This window comes from Carassius auratus, chromosome 5, assembly GCF_003368295.1.
Source record: "Carassius auratus strain Wakin chromosome 5, ASM336829v1, whole genome shotgun sequence".
NCBI classification, from domain to species: Eukaryota; Metazoa; Chordata; class Actinopteri; order Cypriniformes; family Cyprinidae; genus Carassius; species Carassius auratus.
Window position 1 is genome coordinate 1,456,204 of NC_039247.1, and position 25,618 is coordinate 1,481,821.

The window sequence follows — 25,618 nt, forward strand, 5'->3', positions numbered from 1 at the left end:
AGCATTGCTTTCTTGCTTTGGCTTTCTAAAAGTTGTCAAGTTTTCCACCATGACATTTTTTGGAGCAAACCACATACCCATATATTTGCAAAAATTAACCACTTCAATCTGTTCACCAGCAAAATACCAATTTCATCCTTATTTAGAGAGCCCCCTCTTCTAAAACCCATAATTTTCTTTTTACTCAAATTCACTCTCATACAGTTGTTCAATCTGTTTATGTAAGCCTTCAGTTTTACCTGCTATATTAGCCATATCATCAGCATATAACAAGGTCTGAAGACCTTTATAATTTTTCTTCAACATTGTTATATATTAATTTAAGAAGAGATGAAACAAAAGCAGACTCACCATGCAGCCTTGTCTTACACCAATGGTGCAGTTAAAATACTCCATCGGTTCCTTTCACACATGATTTAAGTTTAGAATACAAAATACTAAAAACTTTTTCACCAATGCAAATCTTAATGAGAGTGAAACACAAACGATAATGCTGGACACTATCAAAAGCTTTAGAGAAATTAATAATTATACAATACATCCTTTCTTTTTGCTTTGTGATATATTTCTGAACCACTGACTGTAAACAATAATGCTGTCTGGTCCAGGGGCCTTTACATTACTCATTGACATTTATTCAGAAACATCTCACTCAATGTAATCACATGCATTAGCTAGCATTAAAGTCCCCTGCCATGATTAACTTTACATCTTCTTCAACTTGATCTAACACATTTAGAATTTCATTCTCCAATGAACTAATACCATTTTTCTTTTCTTGTGAACTAGATCCCTCAGTGAAAATATAAGTAAAAGAACAATGTTATCCTCAAATAATCCACTCTCTTTGTCGGAACATATACATTAGCTGCTTATAAAGTAGCTTTAGAATGAAATATCTTAATGCAAAATATAAAATTACAAATAAATACTAAAATATGAAATTATTTAAAAAAGGAAATGATTTATAAATATAAAACTAAAAGCTCCAGTACGTGGCGGCAAATCGCTTAATAAATCATCCCTGTGCCCTTACAGGGGCTATCAAATGTTTTTGTCAGCCCAACCCCTAAATTATACTTGAAAGACCCCATGCATGAGATTTTAAGTAAATAATTCAATTATTTAATGGCACATTAGCATGTTTAACCTTAAAAACATTAATTTTATTTTACATACAGGGTTCCCCAAAAAGATAATTATTTTAAAACCATTAAGATTTTATATTTAAATCACATTTGTATAAACCTGTAACATTTCTTTGCAAAAACTTTAAAATTATTTTTTACAATTAATTAATTAATGGAATTAACTCATAGGCATACCGTGTACCGACTCACGAACCCCCTGCAAGTCAGTCTCTCTCTCTTTCTCTTTCTCTTTCTCTCTCTCTCTCTCTCTCTCTCTTTCTCTCACACACACACACACGTGCACGCGGATCATCTGATGACGTGGTGCCATTGGCTTCGCTCAGCGGCGCGAGAGGATGGCGGACCAGAGCAGGCAAATCAAACTCGCTGCAGCCAAGAAAAAGGTACGTTTATTTACTTTCACCACGTCTTTTACTCTCTTTGTGACAAAACACAGCTAATAATCGTAACTGAATCGCGTCCGAGCGCTTGTGTTTAATCTGTCATGTTGACATTCCACGTCGACCGTCCTCTCCGCGGGGCCCGCATCCGACTTCCAGCACTCCTGGATGGGCGCGGCTGTCAGGAAAGACCGGGGACTGACCTGCAGCAGGGCCATGAATACGAACTCACCAGTATTCGTCTCTCTATTCGCGTTCTTACGACTTAAACCTGTCAGAAATGCGCTTTTTATATGTCTCTGTAAGTCACTTTCAGCTAAACTTGGCATGCTAATGCTGTTAGCCTCAGTGTTTTTGGCGTTAGTTACAAAATAAAAACAACAACAATGTGAATTAGTGTAAAACAATTCTAAAGCTTGACGTTAATTTAATGTCATTTTACTACTGTTATTGACTTTAGGCTCATTTAACCAACTGATTAGTGTTAGCTCACTTGCTAAGGCTAGGTAAAATGACAGCTCTAATTGAAACAGCTGGTTGGGTGTCTAGTTTGTTACGAGCAAAAGTGCTTAACTAATAGATTTGATCTACCCTCGTTGTTCACTTTAGATTGCTGCTTTGAGGTTAAATTGATCAAGTTTGTGATTTTATTATTATTATTATTGATGTTGGTGAACACGTATGTTGTCTAGGAAGGGCACTTGATGCCCAGAAGTGCTGTCTAGTTATGGAGCTCGTGTCTGCACTAGGTTGTGAAGCACAGCTGCTGTCCGATATGCCATCTGTGGCCTGAAAAATCAACCCTGGGATTTAAGTCATGGCAAAGCAAGGCTCTGTCATATGAGATCTGATTTACTTCCCATGACAGCTGATTCACACCCGAACACCCTCCTGTGACCCGCTAGAGACGTGTCCTCGTATCGCAGGATTGGCCGGAGCTCACTCTTGACCTGAATGTGTGCTGTTTGTCATATCTGAGCATTTCAGACTCGTGTCACTGGTGCGGTGGAACTTGATTCGTTATCTTGATTTAGTTTGTACACACTCTCACAATGCATTCCAGCCAGTGTGTTTAAACTGTGACAGAATGAGGACAGATCACTGATTTGAGATCAGTGCTGTGTGGAGTCCTTTCTGCCCATCGGTGGCACTTTAGTCAAACAGCAGCTAAATACTTCAGTTACTGTCATCCGAGATCAGGATGAGTTTGTTTCTTCATCAGGTTTGTAGAAATGTAGCACTGCATCAGTGTCTCATCAATGGATGCTCTGCAGTGAATGGGTGCCGTCAGAATGAGAGTCTGATAAAAACATCTCAATAATCCACAGCACTCCAGTCCATCAGTGAACATCTGGAGAAGAGAAAAGATGAAACACATCCAGCATTAAGATGATTTTAACTTAAATACAAAGAGTCTATAATCCATAATAACACTTCCTCCAGTGAAAAAGTGCATTGTGGAGTAAAAACTGGATGGTGCACCATTGTTTTGATTCAGTGTGTCTGCACACATTTGTGACTGATACTGTAGCTGTAATATGATACATTAAACATTTCTGCTCTTGTGTCCTGCAGCTGAAGGAGTTTCAGCAGAAGACGACCCCATCCACAGGAAGTGCTGGACCGAAGAAGAAGAGGAAGGTTAAAGCAGGCGATCAGCTGGACGCAGCAGTGGACAGACACTCGCCGGACAATGTGAGTCATGAATGCTCTGGGTCTGCTCCGATGGGGTTTGACTGTTGATCAGTTAAAGACACTTCCCCGTTTGAGGATTTACTCCGTTTTTGTGCGTTTAATTATTTTTCCTCTTCACCATGTGAGGCCTGTTTTTGTGCGTCTATTGGTTTCTCATTTATAAAAATGATTAATGTTTACACATAACAGCCAGTAATCAGACAGGAATTACACAGAGAGTCTGATCCAGGGCTATTAACCCTAAACAAAAAGTAAAAGCATTGAAACAAAATATATGAATATTCTGTTAACCTATTTATAATTTTGCTTTAGTTGAAGCTGAAATATTACAATTATTAACTTACTGGAAATAAGAAATTGTTGCAAAAAAAAATTCAATGAAAAAAATTCAATGTACGTTGTATAGTTTAATTCATTCTATTTATAGTTTTATTTTTATAAAAATAAATTCTGCTCTATTCTTTTCTCCCTATCATATTCAGTTTATTTTATTCACATAATATGTCTTAGAAAATAATATAAAATCATAAATATAATGAGCTGCATTCTATTTTTAATGTGTATGTGTGTAATACATTGTTGTTGGTTGGAGGGAAGATGAACTAAAGAAAAAAAATATTTATTATATGTAATATGTTTGTGATAGATCTTGAAAAAAGGTTAAAAATTAAACCTAAATATTAATATAAAAAACAATAAAAAATAAATACAAATAATATTAGCACACTACAAAATGACTTAATTTTAAATAAAAGCTGAAAATATTATAAACTAGTCATTATAATTGTAATATTCCTATATAAATAACAGAAAGGTGTGTGATTGATCTGACTCGGGTGATTCTAACCCTTCATTTTGTGTGTCCTTTATCTCATCATCACTTTCTCACTGCTTCCTCCTCTCTCGCTCCTCTTCCTGTCTGGTCTTCCTCTCCTTCCTGTAGATTGAGAGTATTCTCCGAGTGTGTCTGACTAATGGAGTGTCTCAGGCTCACGGTCAGGTGAGCTGCTCGCTGTCCCTGCTCTCTTTCCTCCGTTTGCTCCTTGATTCATCCTCTGTGTTTCCTCTCATGCTGTGAGATCGTCATCGCAGGAAGAAGTGATGTTTGCATCATCTGTTGCAGTTTTTAAAGGCAGCATGACATCACTGTGTTTCCGGGGTTATTGTGAACGATTCATCACTGCTCTTTATTTGAAAGGAATACAGGAAATGTTTCATATGTTTGACTCGCACATTTATAGAAACTGTTTGCACTCGAACAATTGCAAGTAAATGTAAGCTCTAATTACAAAGAAATGGCAAATAACACATTGGATCAAAAGACTGATAAAACATAGACGATAATCTAATTTGCTTTATTTTGCAACTTCAAAAAATCTAGTTTTACAGTGCATGCTCTGAATGCTTTTTAATGTTGAATTTATTGCATCTTTAACATGCAAAATTAAGTGTTAGGGTCTGAATATATTGGGTTTGATTATATATTGAATTGAATGACTGGAAATGTTTTTATTAACCCTTTATATGTCTCCCTGCAGCACAGAAGCAGTCATCAGTGTCACAGATATATTTCTAGCAATAGACAACAATACATTGTATGCATCAAAATGATTGATTTTTATGCCAAAAATCATTAGGATATTAATTAAAGATCATGTTCATGAAGATATTTAGTAAATGTCCTACTGTAAAAATATCAGAACTTAATGTTTGATTAGTAATATTCATTGCTAAGAACTTCATCTGAACAACTTTAAAGATGATTTTCTCAATATTTAGATTTTTTTGCTCCCTCAGATTCCAGATTTTCTAATAGTTGTATCTGACAGATATTGTCCTCCTCACAAACCACACATCACTGGAGAGATCATTTATTCAGCTGATGATGATACCAATCCCGATATAAAAAAGTGACCCTTATGACTGGTTTTGTGCTCTATGTGTATGTATCTGATAAAAATGAGAATGTATATATTGTTGTGCATCTTTACTGCGCTTGTGTGTGTGCGTGTGTGCGCGTGTGTGTGTGTGTGTGTGTGTTAACCCGTGGAGAGTCTCATGTGTCTCCTTCACTGTGTTGCATCAGGATGATGTGGATGCGGTGAGCCGGGTCTCACAGGAGCTGGAGGAGACCAGCGCTGAAGCCGTCTCTAACCCTGCTTCTGCTGTTAACTCTGAGTGTGTCTCTGATAACGGCCTGCAGGTCTGTCTGTCTGTCTCAGTGTCAGACTCTTTAGCTGTGCTTCACGAGTCTAGGACTGTTTTCAAACCACTGTTGTGTGTGTGTTGTTTGCTCTTGTTTTAAATCCGCTCCATGTGTGTCTTTTAATTTGGTGCATTGCCTTGTCAGGTTTGTCATTTTAATGTTTTCTGGTGTTGTCACATATGTCTGTCTTGTTTTGTATCTCAAGTGTGTGTTTTTCATTCATATGTTCTTCCAGAAGTACACAGCAGATGCAAACGGCGATGAACATCCTCTGGAAGAGAACAGGTGAATTAACTCTTTATTAGAGAACAAGCTACTAATGTGACACAAGGTTCTGTCTCTTTGAAGAACGACACCGTTACAGCCAATCAGAAGGTTTTATTGTTTTATAGAGCGCGACAGTGAACGCTCAAGTGTCCTCATGACTTGGTTCTGGAAATATTTTAATATTTCCCAGATGCATTTAAAAAAAAATCTTCAATGAAGGGTCTTGACTCAAACCAAAAAGCTTTGTGAGAAGACCTTTTCTATTTTCATTTAAAAACAAATTTAAAGTTTAACTTTTTTTTTTTTTTTTTTTTCAGAAATGTCTATATTGTTTGTTTTTATTAATTTTATTTGTTTTAATGTTAGTTATTTTAGTGCTTCCTGTTGACCTAAGTTAAAATAAGAAAAGTAGACTTGGCATCTAGTTGAAATAAGTTTTTTATTATATTTTGTTGTATTTCATTTAATGTTTATTTTATTTAATGTAGTACTTTTTTTTTTTCTTTTTAGAATTGTTTGTTACAATTTTTTTTAATTAGAAATACCTTGGATTCAAAGTGGAAAAGCATATAAAAATACTATAATTCTTATTTTTATTGAACCACTCATGCGATAATGTGGACGACACATTGGTATGAAACCTAATGAAAGTGTGTGGAATGCACGTCATTGACTAAGCAGTAAAATGTAATATACTTTACGTGTATTATATAAAAATGTTTATTATATATAAATAGAATGAAAGCTGTAGCGTGCGTCTTTATTCTGTGTGCTCATACACACTAGCTCTACACAGATAGCCTTGATTCTGTGTGTGTGTTATGCTGGTTTAGTTCAGATGTGTGTGTTTGCAGGCCGCTGTCGTCCACCGAGAGCCTGAGACAGATTTCCCAGCAGCTCAATGGACTGCTGTCTGACGTAAGACACGCTTCTGCCTCCTTCAGTCTTGGGCTTTGGTTGGATTGTGATGCTATGATCTTATGTTTTTCCACCCTGCTTGATTACATCAGTAGAAATGTCCTTTCAGATAGACTTTTTTCTTTAGTTTGATATGCACTATAACAAATGGGGCCAAATGCATTTTTTAAGAAGTTAAATTACCCGTTTTGATTTCATCTTGACTTTTAAGAAGAATTAATTGATCAAGTGATTTAAGGCAAAGCTTTGAATTCTGATTCTGATTTTCTTTCTCTCTTGGGTTTAATGCAGTCAACAGCATACATCAATGGAGACAGCTGTCCGCCGACGCTCAGCGAGAAGGAACTGGAGGTATTTTGATATGGTTTACTAATAATTCACCTTTTGAGATTTTTTTTTTTCTTTTTTTTGAGTAGACATGTTAAACTGCACAGTAATGTTTATATTTCCCACGGTCACTAGCAGGATAATCTTATTGAAGCACTAGTTCTTGCGATGGAAATAGCTTGTAGTCTGTAGGGCTGCTAACAGCTTTCTGTTAAAGAGTTTGTCACTTGACATCATTTTCACAATTATATTCTAGATTGATTCCCTCGGGCTTTACAGACCAAATCAAGAACAGTTTAATCTATTTCTGCTAAATATAAAGTATTGAAGAAAAAACCCCTGAAACAGTTTTCCTCTAATCTGTGCTGTGTGCTACAGTAGTTTATATCTGAACTGTTTGTGTGTGCTGTGGGACTAGTTCAGGCATTTGATCACATGATCTCCTGCTACACACTGAACGAACATCCTGTGTCAGCTTCACAAACACATGTGTAACAGGCGACAGGGCACAGTGAGGCTCTGTTTTAGGAGTTAAAGTTTGACCAACTTTATCCACACAGAGTCTTTAGATAGCAGTCATGCGTTACATACACGACCATTCAAAGGTTTGAGCTCAGGATTTTAATGTTTTTGAAAAAAAGTCTCTTCTCCTCATCAAGGCTGCATTTATTTGATTAAAAATAGTGAATTAATATTATAGTTCAAAATAACTGTGTTCTGTGTGAATCTGTGTTAAAGTGTGATGTATTTCTGTGATGATCCGCTGTATTTTCAGCATCATTCCTCCAGTCTTCAGTGTCACATGATCTTCAGAAATCAGAATAATATGATGATTTACTGCTCAAGAAACATTTCTGATTATTATCAGTGTTGCTGCTCAATATTTCTGTGGAAACTGTGATGCATTTTATTTTTTAGGATTCACAGATGAACAGAAAGTTCAGAAGAACAGCATTTATTTACTTTTGCAGTATTTATGAATGTCTTCACTGTCACTTTTGATCAATTTGATGTGTCCTCACTGAATAATGAAGTGTTATTTTATTAAAATCTTAGCAGTTTTTTGTTCAATGGTAGTCAATTATCATTATTGCTAGTGCTCATATTTTTGTGTAGTGTAGCACTTTTTATTCTTAACTAAAAATAGAAATTGAACAAATTGAAACAGAAATCTTTTGGAACATTAAATGTGTTTTTACTGGCACCTTTGATCAATTTATATATAAATATATATAATTAAATATAATAAATAATAAAAACCAGTCGCACACTTTTGAATGGCAGTGTATATATGTGTCCTGCAGCACAGAAGCAGTCATCAGTGTCACAGACGTATATTTGTAGAAATACACAACAATACATTGTATGAGTCAAAATTAAACATTTCTCTTTTATGACATAAATCATTAGGATATTAAGTAAAGATCATGTTCATGAAGATATTTAATAAGTAAATATATCAAAATATATCATTTTTGATAGTAATATGCATTGCTAAGAGCTTCATTTGAACAAAAGATTTATTTTAATTTTGATTAAAGATTTTTTTAGATTATTTAGATCTCTCTCTCTCTCTCTCTCTGTCAGACTCGTCACCAGGATCTGGCAGCGGCTCTGGACTCCAGCGCGCTCACAAACGCTCAGCTCTCGTCCAGACTCGAGACACTGGTAAGACTCGTGTGTGTGTGTGTGTGTGTGTGTGCTTCACAAGCATTCAGAGTAACAGAGAGCAGCACAACAGAGGTTTTGAAGATGTAGCAGTGATTGCTACTTTGCTACTTTTAACATGCAACATTGTTTCAATTTCTAGATTTTAAATCGTTCTTGTGCTTGAGTTTAGATGCCAACTTTTACATTCATGCATTTAGCAGATGCTTTTGTCCAAAGTGACTTGCAAAAGAGGAACAAAATCAATTTCGAAATTCTAGATTGCATGGTTTATTTCTTAATAAACACAATTGAGTTGAATGTTTGTTGCTGGTTTTCAGACGAAGCAGTCTCAGGAGCTTTCTGATCAACTACAGAAGGTACAGTGAGCTGCCAGCTGTGTTATTAGCTCATCTATGGTTTATTAATGAGCCGCTTCTCTTATCGTGTGTCCTCTCTTCTCATCAGGAGCGGAAAGAGTTTGAGCAGAAGTTCAGTAAGGAGCAGGGAGCGATGCGTGAACAGCTACAGGTGAACAGATCACACAGGACTGAAGTCTTGTCCTGTTCACTACTGAAGAAGCATGCTGGGAGCATCATGGACACAGTATTTACCCATAATTACATCATAGAAGGTCACACATACTGTATAACGGAAGGTTTTGTGTGTGTTTTCAGGTTCACATTCAGACGATCGGCATCCTGGTGTCTGAGAAATCAGAGCTACAGACGGCTCTGTCTTACACACAGCAGGCAGCGCGACACAAGACCGGTGTGTGTGTGTGTGTGTGTGTGTGTATAATGATATGGGTATGACACAGGTATTACAAGGAGAGGGTGACTTATTAGCACATAACCCATGTCCCCATTTTTCAAAACACTTATAAATCATACAGAATGAGTTTTTTTGAGAAAGTAAAAATGCAGAAAGTTTCCTGTGAGGGTTAGGGTTAGGTGTAGGGTTGGTGAAGGGCCATATAATATACAGTTTGTACAGAATAAAAACCATTACACCTATGGGATGAACACACTTTACACAGAAACAAACGTGTGTGTGTGTGTGTGTGATAACACATGCTCATGATATTATTTGGCTGATTCTCCAAAAACATGTTAAGAACACAGATCATTTGTGAAATATTACAATACTGTAATCTTATTTTTTTTCCGGAAATTTGCCTCTAAATAGGTTTTTCCAAAATGTAGTGAACTCGGCTGTTTTTTTAAAGGATAAATATTTGTAATATATGAAGAGTACATTTGCAAAAAGAGAACTTGCTTCATTGTGTATTTGAATTAATCTCAATCAAACTGCAGTTGAGTTATTTTAAGTTAAAAATGACAAAAAACACAATAACATTGAAAAACATGATTTTTGAAAAAAAGTTATCTGTTTTTGCAAATAAACTCTTCGTGTTTTATTATCAGCAGTATTTGATTAGTTATATTCATTGCTAAGAACTTCATCTGAACAACTTTAAAGATGATTTTCTCAATATTTAGATTTTTTTGCTCCCTCAGATTCCAGATTTTCAGATAGTTGTATCTCAGACAAATATTGTCCTCCGAACAAACCACACATCACTGGAGAGATCATTTATTCAGCTTCAGATTGACCCTTATGACTGGTTTTGTGCTCCAGGGTAAAATTTGTCAAATTACATTGGGATTTACAATATATATAATGCCATTATTTTTGCTGTGTGTGTGTGTGTGTGTGTGTGTGTGTGTGCAGCGGAGGCAGAGGATCTGAGCTCGCGGCTGCAGGCCAGTAAACAGAGAGTGTCTGAGCTGGAGAGGACTCTGTCTTCAGTCTCCACACAGCAGAAGCAGTTCGAGAAGGTACCAGAACATCTTCCTCATCAGCTGCATCTGACCAAAGCCACATAGTTCATGTTTGATTTTGTTTCTGCAGCATAACCGAGAGCTTGAGAAGGAGCGGGACAGTCTACGATTAGAGGTCCTGAGGTTCAGGTAAGACTCTTCCCTCCTCGTTCAGCAGCAGGTGTTATATGAGTTTGTGTTATATGAATACGGTCTGTGCTCTGTCAGTAATGTGAGCGAGGAGAGCAGGCAGCAGAGCTCAGAGCTGTCCGAGCAGCTCAAGCTGAGAGTAAAGGAGAACAGCGCTTTGAAGCAGGAGGTGGATGAGCTCCGGAAGCGGCTGGAGATGGCTGACAGCATGCTGCAGCAGGTGAGGACACGCTTTAAACATCTACTGTGCTCCTGATCGAGCTCCTGTGATGTTAAACACTCTTCCCATCGCTCCCGCAGTTCTCCGGTCAGTCAGGGTCTCCGTCTGAGCAGCAGCAGGTCCAGCTCCTTCTGGAAGAGAAGCACCAGATCGAGGCTCACGCGGCTCAGGTGTGTGCTGCTGTCACCTGGGACATGTGTGTGTGTGTGTGTGAGCATCATCCTGAGTGTGTGTGTGTGTGTGTGTGTGTGTGTGTGTGTGTGTGCAGCTGATGGAGTCGGTGGCTCAGCTGCAGGTGGAGAGAGATCAGTACGCTGCACAGATACAGGAGGAGGGACGCGTGTGGAAGGACAAAACAGAGCAGCTTCTGTCTCAGGTGAACACACACACTCACACAGGCTTTACTGATAAAATATAGTATGGAATATTTGGAAAAGTGTTAATACTCCTAAAATGATAAGCGGCTGATTTTATAGGGGGGGTAAATTTGCCTAGGACCAAAAAAATTTGAGTGCAAACCCTTTTTGAACTGAACGATTTTGAAAAAATGTAAATGATTGTGGCTTAAACCAGAGTTACTGTAGTTAACTAAATCTAAAACCATAAAAAAAGCTCTGCTGCTTGAAGTTGCATTACATTTCAGCGGAAATGTCAGCACAGGCGTTACAAACAGACTTTTACCACAAACAGTGAGTAACAGTGTTCATTAATCTGTGATCAGTGATTTCTGATGGGTAGCTAATCATTCAAGTTCACAGACTTTCTTTCTAAATCGTTTAATACTGTTTATGCATCAGTGAATCAAGCCAGTGACTAAACGATCAACTTCACGTTGTTTCTCTTAGTAGCATGAAACAAATCTGTTATTTAAATTGTGATTAAACTACAGAGAGTGATTAAAGACGCTCCCTTTATAGTGTTCGTAGCTGTCAATCACACATCGAGTGTATCTGCACACTTGCCCAAACTGCTGTTTTAATCAATGACGCTGTTATCTGCACAACGAAGCTATTACTGTATTCATGTTGATATTGTGTTTGCTGTAAGTTGTGAAAGCATTTTGTGAAATAAAACGTGTTGCAATAATGACGAGATCACTGCATCCACGCGATAAACAGACTCTGTCTACTCCATGTTCATCACTGCAGCCTTTTATGTGATGGGAAGAGATCTAGAAACAAATGCTATATCAGCACTTCCACGATTCGTTAATCTTGACAGCTGTAATAGTAATAAAAAAAATGTAGTAAAAGTATTTGAGAGGGGTTCCACATGTAATACGCATTTCGAATGCAAAGATGTCAGCCAATCACAACAGAGTCTCACATCAGACACGCCCCTTCAAAAAGAGGCTAAAATCAGGATATTAACATTTATTTCTACATTTTAATGTAAAAATCATACTTATAGTAAGTACACCTCAGTAAACATTAAAAAAGCATCTAAAAAAAAAAAAGAAAATAATCCATGTCATGGGACCTTTAAAATAATAGAAATACAAAAAATTATAATTGTCAAAATATTAAAATAAGAAATATTTATTTTTGTAATATGCTATAAAATAAAATATTGAGTGTATTGAGTGTATTTTTAATATTGAGTTGAGTATGAGTATGTAGTTTGTTTATGGTAATTGTGTGTGTGTGTGTGTGTGTGTGTGTGTTTGTCTCTGTGTGTGTGTGTTTGTCTCTCTCTGTGTGTGTGTGTGTGTGTGTCTCTCTCTCTCTCTGTGTGTGTGTGTGTCTCTCTCTCTCTGTGTGTGTGTGTGTGTGTGTCTCTCTCTCTCTGTGTGTGTGTGTAGGTGCGTCTGATGTCAGAGGAGCGTGACAGCACTGCTGCTCAGATTCAGGAGCTTCAGGAGAAGATCACAGAGCTGGAGAACGCTGCAGGTACAAGACGTGACACACACACACACACACACACACACACTTTACGTAACATTCTCATTGATCATGACACAATGAAGTGCTTTTCCCGCCGCTTACCAAAATACGAAACACAGACCAGCTAGCTTCCTCATCATGTGTCCAGAAAGAACTGTCAGGTTTGGTTGAGGAAGCATATTCCAGACCGAATGATGAGCGGTGTGTGTTGTGTCCGCAGCTGTGATGAGTAAAGAGCAGGAGCTGCAGGCCGTGTCACAGGCTTCAGGTCCTTCAGAGAGTGAACTGGCCCTTCAGGAGACCATCCGCAGTCTTCAGGAGGAGAGAGACGCTCTCAGTCTGCAGTACCAGGCTCAGGTGACCCGCACTGACCATGTGACACACACATTTTACTCTCTGGTCTTAAACAGGTTACAGTTGACTCGTGTGAAGATAGTAGATCATACAGTGTGTGCATCCTTATTGCAGTGCATTTAGATTAAATGCATTAGACCAGCACTTTTGTCTCTGAAGCCCCCTTCATTCTCTAGTTTTGTTTATTAAGGTTATTTTAATAATCTGTGGACGCTCCTAGTGTCTGTCAATTCAGAATTTACAAAACTTATTTAAAATGTAAAAAAAGAATAATAATAACAAAGTTATAATTCAAATTAAAATAAGTTTTAAGAGCTGAATGTATTTATTATTTTTTATTTTTTATTTTTATTGATTTTATTCAATTAAAAATATGACAATCATTTTTTTTTTCTAAATGAAAAAACTAGTGCTATTGGTGTGTATTAGGATCTTTTAATATAAATTTTTCTTATTTTAAGTCATCATGTGGCTGCATTCAACGCTTTTATTTTGCATGTTAATTTTCTATTTTAACCGAAACTTTTAGACATGCATTTGAAATATGTTGCATGGCTATTGTAATTACTAGAAGTGTGAACTTAGTGTGATTTTAGACAGAAACTAGGGCTTGCTGATAATATCATGTTATGAAATCAGACACTTATTACGGAGGTGTTTATTGTGTCCTGTAGGTGCGAGACAACGAGCAGCTGAGCCGACTGGTGCAGGAACAGGAAGTGAGGCTGGAGGAACTGGAGAGACAGGCTGAACGCGCCGCTGAAGAGGCTCAGGATCGACTGCAGATTCTGGAGGACGTCCAGAGCGACAAGGCCACCATCAGCAGAGCCCTGGCCCAGAACCGAGACCTCAAACACCAGCTGGCCGAGCTGCAGAACGGCTTCGTCAAGCTGGTGAGCTCCAGTGACAGATGACTTGTGTTCGGGAGAGAACCTGACCCCTGACCTCTGACCTCTGTCCTCCTCCAGACCAATGAGAACATGGAGCTGACCAGCGCTCTGCAGTCCGAGCAGCACATCAAGAAGGAGATCGCTCGTAAGATCGGTCAGCTGCAGGAAGATCTGCACGGTGCCAAAGAACAGGTGTGAGCAATGATATTAATAGTAATTTTATATTTTTTATAGCATTTAATACTAATTGAATCTAGCTACAAAGTCAAAATAAAACACTTACTAAAAAAAGATTAAATATTTAATTTGTTTACTTGCTTGTTGTCATGTGAGAATTGTCTGCATGTGACTGTGCTATTAAATTATTGAAATTTTACCCTAAATCCTAAAAAAAAAAAGAATAACACAAGGCTAGCACCGTGTCTTCAACGTGCATTTTGGGAAATTAATATGCGATCGCTTCACTTTATGCATTTGCATAAATTCCAATATTTTTGTGGACAGCATTTCAACCAAAAATAAAAGCTTGAGGATTTAAAATGATTAAAACGTCGGGGTTTGGAAGTACAGAATTTAAAACGGAAATATTAATATTGTGACTTGTAGTGTAACATATAATTATCTAATTATAATTTTAATATCACCGCACAGATACAACAGTAACATATTGCTTCATTTTTGTTAGTTAAAACATTAATCATAATAACTATTAATATGACAACAGCAATGATATTAATAGTAATTTTATATTTTTTATAACATTTAATACTAAGTCTACAAAGTCAAAATAAAACACTTAATAAAAAAAAGATTAAATATTTAATTTGTTTACGGTTTGCTTGTTGTCATGTGACTATTAACCAACATTTGAGAATTGTGTGCATGTGACTGTGTTATTAAATTATTGAAATATTACCCTTATATCTCTTCAAAGACATATTTTGAATGGTTGGTTAAAAAGCTATTTTAGTGTCATCATTGAGATACTATATAAATCTTTCTATAGTTGTTTGTACATTTGTTTTATTTCAAGTAACAATCATTTTTTAATGGTTTAATTTTGATAAACTATAATAACCCTGATCTTCTGTGTAATACACTGTGAAGCTCATATAGCATTGAATTCAAATACGACATCATCAAGTAAATATATTTTGTGTCTGAAGAGCCTGGCTGAGGAAACGAGTTTGTGTCGAAGGTGAAGTGACTTTAGTGTTTGCGCTCCTGACCTTGTGTGTGGTCTTCCTCCGTCAGCTGCAGGAGAAGTGTGGAGAGCTGGCGTCTGTGCAGGAGCAGAGGGATCAGTGTCTGGCTCAGCTGCAGCAGTACAGCGCTGGATACCAGCAGCTGGTGACGGAGCGAGAGCATCTGCACCATCAGTTCCTGCAGCAGACGCAGCTGATAGACCGACTGCAGCACGAGGAGGTGCAGGGCAAAGTGCAGCTGGAGCAGAGTCACGTGCAGCTGCAGGAGGCGCAGGTACACACCAAACACAAGTCTGTTGCTTGCAAAAAGCATTTCACCGTGGTGTTTTTACACTCTGAGCAACTTTGTTCACAGTTAATGCAGTGAACAGATTCATTGCATGTGACTTTAATGTGCATTTTGGAACACAATGTGCACCAGTTACACTTTTTTACATTTTTAAAGTAAAAGGTCAAGTGTGTGAATCTGCTGCATTACTGCCCCCTGCAGGAGAAACTGAAGCAGCTGGCCAGAGATAAGGAGGAGCTGAAGACGGAGGTGCAGGAGCTGCTGAACACATCACACAGAGACCACGGTGAGTCTCTCTTCACTCTGACGTGTGTGTGTGTGTGTGTGTGTGTGTGTGAACGATCTGTTTAACTCTACTGGTGATTACTATGCCTGCTGATGTTAACAGGTGATGGCGTGGAAAGTCATTCTCTCCCGGAGAGCTTCCAGAAGTCACACATCGTCGTCCCAGAAGACTTTCAGAGCAGAGAAGAGATGGTGAGGTGTTTAAAAGTGAATATGCAGCATCTGAATAGACATGTTTTCCTTATTAAATGTTAAGTGAACTCTTCTTGTCCTCTGGTTGTAGGAGGAGTTCATTCACTCTGCTGTGTCTCGTCTGGAGGAAGAGCGAGATGAGATGAGCCGCCGGTTCGAGGAGGAGAGGAGACTTCATCACGCTCTCCGACAGCAGATGAGCCACGAGCAGCAGCATCATCATCATCACAGCACAGGGGCAGATATACACTGTACTCTTGTTTTTAATTAACTTTAAGACATTTAAGACATGTAGGAAAAAAAAATCTCCTTTATACATTAAGATTTTTTTAATATTTTTGAAAGAAGTCATCAAAGCTGCATTCATTTGATCAAAAATACAGTAAAAATTTAAAATATTTTACTATTTAAAACAGCTGTTTTCTGTGTGAATCTGTGTTAAAGTGTAATTTATTTCTGTGATGCTCCGCTGTATTTTTAGCATCATTCCTCCAGTCTTCAGTGTCACATGATCTTCAGAAATCAGAATAATATGATGATTTACTGCTCAAGAAACATTTCTGATTATTATCAGTGTTGAACACAGTCGTGCTGCACAATATTTCTGTATTTTATAGAACCCGTGATATATTACACTAAAACAAAGAAATTAACATTTTCGATCGATCAAAAGACAATTCTAATGTTACAAAAGATTTCGATTTCATATAAATGTAGTCTTTCGAAGTATATGTTTGTCAAAGAATCCTGGACAAGAAAAAATGCATCAGTTTCCTCAAAAATAGTGAGCAGCAAAAACACTGATCGTTTGTTGCTTGACAATACAAGAAAACCTCAAACATAATAACATGTTTAACTTCTGTCCATTGGTTTAGCTTCTCTAAATACTTGAGTCTGACTTCTTCTGTAGCGGGCTCTGATTGGGTCCCGGTGGAGGTGCACGAGGCTCTGCGGGGGGCGATGGAGAAACTCCAGGAGCGTTTCACAGCACTGATGCAGGAGAAGGTGGATCTGAAGGAGCGGGTGGAGGAGCTGGAGCACCGCTGCATTCAGCTGTCAGGAGAAACAGACACCATCGGTGAGACACACACACACACACATACATTTTTCTGCTTATGCTCCGTTGTAAACTATTTCTGATTTAATTAATAATTTGCATGTATTAGTAATATGTTGGCTAGATCGCAGTAGTATTATCACTTCAAGAGTGTTTATTTACAAGTGTGTGTGTGTGTGTGTAGGTGAATACATCGCGTTGTATCAGAACCAGAGAGCCATCATGAAACAAAGACACATTGAGAAAGAGCAGTACATCAACCTGCTGGCCAAAGACAAGGAGGAGATGAAGGTATGAGGAGCAGCTGTGTGATGGAGCGATGTCTGTGGCGTGATGTTGACGTGTGTGTGTGTGTGTTCAGGCGAAGCTCGCGGAGCTGCAGGATCTGGTCATGCGTCTGGTGGGTGAGCGGAACGAGTGGTACAGGAGATACATGAGCACCGTCAGTAACCCTGACCTCCTGTCCTCCGGAGGAGAACACCTCCATCCTGCTGACGGACACACGGACAGCCCAGGTGACACAGCTCAGACACACACTCAGAAAGATTCAGACACACACTCAGAAAGATTCAGACACACACTCAGACGGATTCAGACACACACTCAGACGGATTCAGACACACACTCAGACGGATTCAGACACACACTCAGACGGATTCAGACACACACTCAGACGGATTCAGACACACACTCAGACGGATTCAGACACACACTCAGACGGATTCAGACACACACTCAGACGGATTCAGACACACACTCAGACGGATTCAGACACACACTCAGACGGATTCAGACACACTCAGACGGATTCAGACACACACTCAGAAAGATTCAGACACACACTCAGACGGATTCAGACACACACTCAGACGGATTCAGACACACACTCAGACGGATTCAGACACACACTCAGACGGATTCAGACACACTCAGACGGATTCAGACACACACTCAGAAAGATTCAGACACACACTCAGACGGATTCAGACACACACTCAGAAAGATTCAGACACACACTCAGACGGATTCAGACACACACTCAGACGGATTCAGACACACACTCAGACGGATTCAGACACACACTCAGACGGATTCAGACACACACTCAGACGGATTCAGACACACTCAGACGGATTCAGACACACACTCAGAAAGATTCAGACACACACTCAGACGGATTCAGACACACACTCAGACGGATTCAGACACACACTCAGAAGGATTCAGACACACACTCAGAAAGATTCAGACACACACTCAGAAGGATTCAGACACACACTCAGAAAGATTCAGACACACACTCAGACCGATTCCGACACACACACGGACGGATTCCGACACACACTCGGACGGATTCAGACACACACTCGGACGGATTCAGACACACACTCAGACGGATTCAGACACACACTCAGAAGGATTCAGACACACACTCAGAAAGATTCAGACACACACTCAGACCGATTCCGACACACACACGGACGGATTCCGACACACACTCGGAAGGATTCAGACACACACTCAGACGGATTCAGACACACACTCAGACGGATTCAGACACACACTCAGACGGATTCAGACACACACTCAGACGGATTCAGACACACACTCAGACGGATTCAGACACACACTCAGACGGATTCAGACACACTCAGACGGATTCAGACACACACTCAGAAAGATTCAGACACACACTCAGACGGATTCAGACACACACTCAGACGGATTCAGACACACACTCAGACGGATTCAGACACACACTCAGACGGATTCAGACACACACTCAGACGGATTCAGACACACTCAGACGGATTCAGACACACACTCAGAAAGATTCAGACACACACTCAGACGGATTCAGACACACACTCAGAAAGATTCAGACACACACTCAGACGGATTCAGACACACACTCAGACGGATTCAGACACACACTCAGACGGATTCAGACACACACTCAGACGGATTCAGACACACTCAGACGGATTCAGACACACACTCAGAAAGATTCAGACACACACTCAGACGGATTCAGACACACACTCAGACGGATTCAGACACACACTCAGAAGGATTCAGACACACACTCAGAAAGATTCAGACACACACTCAGAAGGATTCAGACACACACTCAGAAAGATTCAGACACACACTCAGACCGATTCCGACACACACACGGACGGATTCCGACACACACTCGGACGGATTCAGACACACACTCAGACGGATTCAGACACACACTCAGACGGATTCAGACACACACTCAGAAGGATTCAGACACACACTCAGAAAGATTCAGACACACACTCAGACCGATTCCGACACACACACGGACGGATTCCGACACACACTCAGAAGGATTCAGACACACACTCAGACGGATTCAGACACACACTCAGAAAGATTCAGACACACACTCAGACGGATTCAGACACACACTCAGACGGATTCAGACACACACTCAGACGGATTCAGACACACACTCAGACGGATTCAGACACACACTCAGACGGATTCAGACACACTCTCAGAAGGATTCAGACACACACAGACGGATTCAGACACACACTCAGACGGATTCAGACACACACTCAGACGGATTCAGACACACACTCAGAAAGATTCAGACACACACTCAGGCGGATTCAGACACACACTCAGACGGATTCAGACACACACAGACGGATTCAGACACACTCAGACGGATTCAGACACACACTCAGGCGGATTCAGACACACACTCAGACGGATTCAGACACACACAGACGGATTCAGACACACTCAGACGGATTCAGACACACTCAGAAAGATTCAGACACACACAGACGGATTCAGACACACACTCAGAAGGATTCAGACACACACTCAGAAAGATTCAGACACACACTCAGAAGGATTCAGACACACACTCAGAAAGATTCAGACACACACTCAGGCGGATTCAGACACACACTCGGACCGATTCCGACACACACACGGACGGATTCCGACACACACTCAGACGGATTCAGACACACACTCAGACGGATTCAGACACACACTCAGAAGGATTCAGACACACACTCAGAAGGATTCAGACACACACTCAGACGGATTCAGACACACACTCAGACGGATTCAGACACACACTCAGACGGATTCAGACACACACTCAGACGGATTCAGACACACACTCAGACGGATTCAGACACACACTCAGACGGATTCAGACACACACTCAGAAAGATTCAGACACACACTCAGACGGATTCAGACACACACTCAGACGGATTCAGACACACACTCAGACGGATTCAGACACACACTCAGACGGATTCAGACACACACTCAGACGGATTCAGACACACACTCAGACGGATTCAGACACACACTCAGACGGATTCAGACACACACTCAGACGGATTCAGACACACACTCAGACGGATTCAGACACACACTCAGAAAGATTCAGACACACACTCAGACGGATTCAGACACACACTCAGAAAGATTCAGACACACACTCAGACGGATTCAGACACACACTCAGACGGATTCAGACACACACTCAGACGGATTCAGACACACACTCAGACGGATTCAGACACACACTCAGACGGATTCAGACACACTCAGACGGATTCAGACACACACTCAGACGGATTCAGACACACACTCAGAAGGATTCAGACACACACTCAGAAAGATTCAGACACACACTCAGAAGGATTCAGACACACACTCAGAAAGATTCAGACACACACTCAGGCGGATTCAGACACACACTCAGGCGGATTCAGACACACACACGGACGGATTCCGACACACACTCGGACGGATTCAGACACACACTCAGAAGGATTCAGACACACACTCAGAAAGATTCAGACACACACTCAGAAAGATTCAGACACACACTCAGGCGGATTCAGACACACACTCAGACCGATTCCGACACACACACGGACGGATTCCGACACACACTCGGACGGATTCAGACACACACTCAGACGGATTCAGACACACACTCAGACGGATTCAGACACACACTCAGACGGATTCAGACACACACTCAGACGGATTCAGACACACACTCAGAAAGATTCAGACACACACTCAGACGGATTCAGACACACACTCAGAAAGATTCAGACACACACTCAGACGGATTCAGACACACACTCAGACGGATTCAGACACACACTCAGACGGATTCAGACACACACTCAGACGGATTCAGACACACTCAGACGGATTCAGACACACTCAGACGGATTCAGACACACACTCAGACGGATTCAGACACACACTCAGACGGATTCAGACACACACTCAGACGGATTCAGACACACACTCAGAAGGATTCAGACACACACTCAGAAAGATTCAGACACACACTCAGAAGGATTCAGACACACACTCAGAAAGATTCAGACACACACTCAGGCGGATTCAGACACACACTCAGACCGATTCCGACACACACACGGACGGATTCCGACACACACACGGACGGATTCCGACACACACTCAGACGGATTCAGACACACACTCGGACGGATTCAGACACACACTCAGAAGGATTCAGACACACACTCAGAAGGATTCAGACACACACTCAGAAGGATTCAGACACACACTCAGAAAGATTCAGACACACACTCAGACGGATTCAGACACACACTCAGACGGATTCAGACACACACTCAGACGGATTCAGACACACACTCAGACGGATTCAGACACACTCTCAGAAAGATTCAGACACACACTCAGACGGATTCAGACACACACACAGACGGATTCAGACACACACAGACGGATTCAGACACACACTCAGACGGATTCAGACACACACTCAGACGGATTCAGACACACACTCAGAAAGATTCAGACACACACTCAGGCGGATTCAGACACACACTCAGACGGATTCAGACACACACAGACGGATTCAGACACACTCAGACGGATTCAGACACACACTCAGGCGGATTCAGACACACACTCAGACGGATTCAGACACACACAGACGGATTCAGACACACTCAGACGGATTCAGACACACTCAGACGGATTCAGACACACTCAGAAAGATTCAGACACACACAGACGGATTCAGACACACTCAGACGGATTCAGACACACTCAGAAAGATTCAGACACACACTCAGACGGATTCAGACACACACTCAGACGGATTCAGACACACACTCAGACGGATTCAGACACACTCAGACGGATTCAGACACTCAGAAAGATTCAGACACACACTCAGGCGGATTCAGACACACTCAGAAAGATTCAGACACACTCAGACGGATTCAGACACACACTCAGGCGGATTCAGACACACACTCAGGCGGATTCAGACACACTCAGAAAGATTCAGACACACTCAGACGGATTCAGACACACACTCAGGCGGATTCAGACACACACTCAGGCGGATTCAGACACACACTCAGGCGGATTCAGACACACACTCAGACGGATTCAGACACACACTCAGACGGATTCAGACACACACTCAGACGGATTCAGACACACACTCAGACGGATTCAGACACACACTCAGACGGATTCAGACACACACTCAGACGGATTCAGACACACACTCAGACGGATTCAGACACACACTCAGACGGATTCAGACACACTCAGACGGATTCAGACACGCACTCAGACGGATTCAGACACGCACTCAGACGGATTCAGACACACACTCAGACGGATTCAGACACACACTCAGACGGATTCAGACACACTCAGACGGATTCAGACACGCACTCAGACGGATTCAGACACACACACAGACGGATTCAGACACACACAGACGGATTCAGACTGATTCAGACACACACACATACTGATTCAGACACACTCAGACCGATTCAGACACACTGAGTGTCCAATACTTTATACTCAGTATACGTTTTTCTTATGCTCAGTTTTAAGCTATTTTAAATTAATAATAATAATAGTAGTATCAATATTATTTTAATGCACTAATTTATAGTAAAAAAGGAAAAGTTAATGCACTATCGAAAATGTAAACATTTCTACTTGTGCTCAGTTTTAAACTATTTCTTCAGCAAGAAACATCTTAGATCTGAGAGGGATGTTCTTTTTTTTTTTTTTTTAGTCAATAAAACTGGAAAACGAAAGAAAGCAAGGACATTCATTAGTCAGAGAGTCCTAAAACCATTTGATAAACCACTTTTTTTGTGTGACATTTTCTGTCTTCTGTTTTGTTAAAGTCCTGTGTCTGGTTATTATTTGTGTTTTATTACACACTGAACTGTGTCCGACATTTAATTCAGCTGTAGCTCTAACTAATTCAAGAATGTTGTCATTCAAGCTCTGATGAAATCTACAGACAGTTTTTGCATCATAAGATTAGACAAAATATCATTTACTCTAATATTAAAATCTTATGAGCAGCTGATTGATGTTTTCCTGAACTATTCGGTCTCCTCTCAGCCGTTCTGGATCTGAGCGCAGCGGAGGAGGCGTCTACAGCGTCTCAGTCCAGCTCAGACCCTCAAACTCAATCCCAGAGTTCAGAGAGACCAGGATCTGCTCCGGACGCCCCGTCCCTGAGACCCACAGAGGACGGCACGGCCCGCCAGATCATGCAGCTCCTGCAGGAGATCCAGAACCCTCAGGCCAGACCCGCTCCCTTCCTGGGAGAGAACCCCTGCATCCCCTTCTTCTACCGGCCGGACGAACAAGACGAGGTCAAGATCCTGGTGGTCTGACAGCGTCCGTCTCTGTTTGACACAGACGTGTATCAAAGGGGATTCCCTCGTAGTTCCTAATCAGAGATACTTGATGACTTCTGAAGCTCTCCGGCTCCGCTTGGTTAATCCATCAGAAGATCAGTTTCTGCTGCTCTGTGTCTTGTCCCGCTCTCATTTGTCCTCTTTCACTTCATCAAGTGTGTGCAATAGACAGCTGACAGATCAGTGATTCACATCGGTATGATTCAGTAATCAACTTGCACACTAACTAGGGTACAATAATGAGTAGTACTGATATGATAAAGCAGGTCTGGACTGAGATGAGGAAGTGTTTTCTGAGAAAATCAGATAATGATTGGAAATGAATCTGAACTAAATCTTTTTTTTTTCTCTGAAGATAAAGCTCTTCTTCATGTCTTGCAGTTGTGTTTTTGTAAATTAATGTAATCACAGCTACACCTTTAAAGAGAGGGATGCATTTTACATGCGTTATGCTCTTTAGAAGTGTATGCATATTAATCTACAGGTAATTACAAAAACATTGAAGCAGTTCTGAAGTAGAATGCATTGTGCATTGCTCTCTAATGCATTATTCAGATGTGTTTCTGTGTCTGTATTTAGCTGAGGAACTGGAGTTTTCACTGAAGCACGTTCTGCATCATTTCTATCTGCGCTCTCCGTGTATGCACATATTTTCCAGTGATATTTTGGGGCGTGGGCTTTAATCGGATGTCGATTGTTTTGCAGAAACATGTAACAGAGGTGTAAATAGTGTAACTGTGTATCATACTGTATATGACTGAGGTTTGCCTGCCGAAGACGACCTGATGTTTGTGTGGTTTCACTAAAGGAGAATTCTATTTATTTGGGATAATTACACACTAATCTGTTTTATTTTAGACACAATGAAGGAATAATGAGTAGTTTGTGCAGAAATACTTCTGAGATGATTTTCCTCCTAAATAAACCCGATTGAGCAAAATCAAGCCCGCTTTATGTCTGGAGTTGATGATTTGGGGATCGTTCAGGTATTTGATGGATCTGATGTTAATGTACTGTTTCCACATGAGATTAAAAAACATGCTTTGATAAATTCTAAGTATCTATGCCATAAACGTTGAAATGTATAAACTGATTGACAGTTTTTCCTTTTTGTTATAATTTAATTTTATAATTTATCTTTTTTCTATCCTATAATTATGACTTAATCTCTTTATCTCATAATTATAATTTACCATATTGGTTATTCATTATAATTTACCATCCCATAATCATGACTTGTTCATTTAGATTTTTCTCAATGTCATCATTCTGAATCTTAATTTAAATTATTTAATTTTGACTATTTCATAATTATGACTGATGCATAAAAAACTTGTGTCATAATTCTGACTTTTTGTGTAAAAATTAGGACTTTATATCATAATTATGACTAAGTTTTATTCAGTTATGATTTGATATGTAAGTTTTGACAACCTCAAAATCTTCTTTTTTTTAAGTTCATCTCAAATACAGATTAGTAGGTTATAATTTTAGATCTATAATTCTATTAGTATATAATTGATTTATAATCTCATAACTTTGACTTGGTATCTCGTAATTGTTATTTTGTCATAACTTCTTTTTTAATATTATTATGTTAAGTCATTAAGACAAGTTAAAATTTTATTTCCTTTTTTTATTTCATAATTATGACTGTCAATTTTGATTCTCATAATTGAGTTAAACTGTCATGAAAAAAAGACATACAAAGTTATCGTTATGAGATAAAAGGCATGATTCTGATATGATGTTCAAAAATGACACAATAAGTTATAATTATGGAATACAAAGTTACTAGTATAATTTTAATGCACCCCATAATTATGATTGTCATAATTGCAATCAGTAATAATTTAGACTTTTAAGGTCATAATTGTGGTTTACCAAAACATTTTTTCTCTTATGTGACACCAAT

At 39.8% G+C, this 25,618-nt stretch overlaps 1 protein-coding gene across 9 annotated transcripts; it reads left to right on the forward strand.

Moving 5' to 3' along the window:
• The first annotated feature begins 1,399 nt into the window (after positions 1–1,399).
• golga2 (golgin A2) lies at positions 1,400–24,647 on the forward strand. Of its 9 annotated transcripts, none has more exons than XM_026243565.1 (28): positions 1,400–1,534; positions 3,107–3,226; positions 4,170–4,226; positions 5,313–5,429; positions 5,665–5,717; positions 6,554–6,617; positions 6,909–6,968; positions 8,532–8,612; positions 8,933–8,971; positions 9,060–9,122; positions 9,269–9,362; positions 10,326–10,432; positions 10,506–10,564; positions 10,643–10,784; positions 10,865–10,954; positions 11,053–11,160; positions 12,586–12,673; positions 12,888–13,024; positions 13,696–13,914; positions 13,990–14,103; positions 15,166–15,390; positions 15,607–15,691; positions 15,794–15,882; positions 15,974–16,133; positions 16,793–16,960; positions 17,124–17,230; positions 17,301–17,454; positions 23,402–24,647. In XM_026243565.1, exons 1-28 carry the CDS (start codon positions 1,487–1,489, stop codon positions 23,677–23,679), a joined length of 3,126 nt encoding a protein of 1,041 aa, XP_026099350.1. In that variant the 5' UTR covers positions 1,400–1,486; the 3' UTR covers positions 23,680–24,647. The 9 variants fall into 9 exon arrangements, with proteins under 9 accessions (XP_026099350.1, XP_026099369.1, XP_026099360.1 ...); XM_026243584.1 differs by having other exon boundaries at positions 16,796–16,960; XM_026243575.1 differs by having other exon boundaries at positions 5,668–5,717.
• Positions 24,648–25,618: the final 971 nt, after the last annotated feature.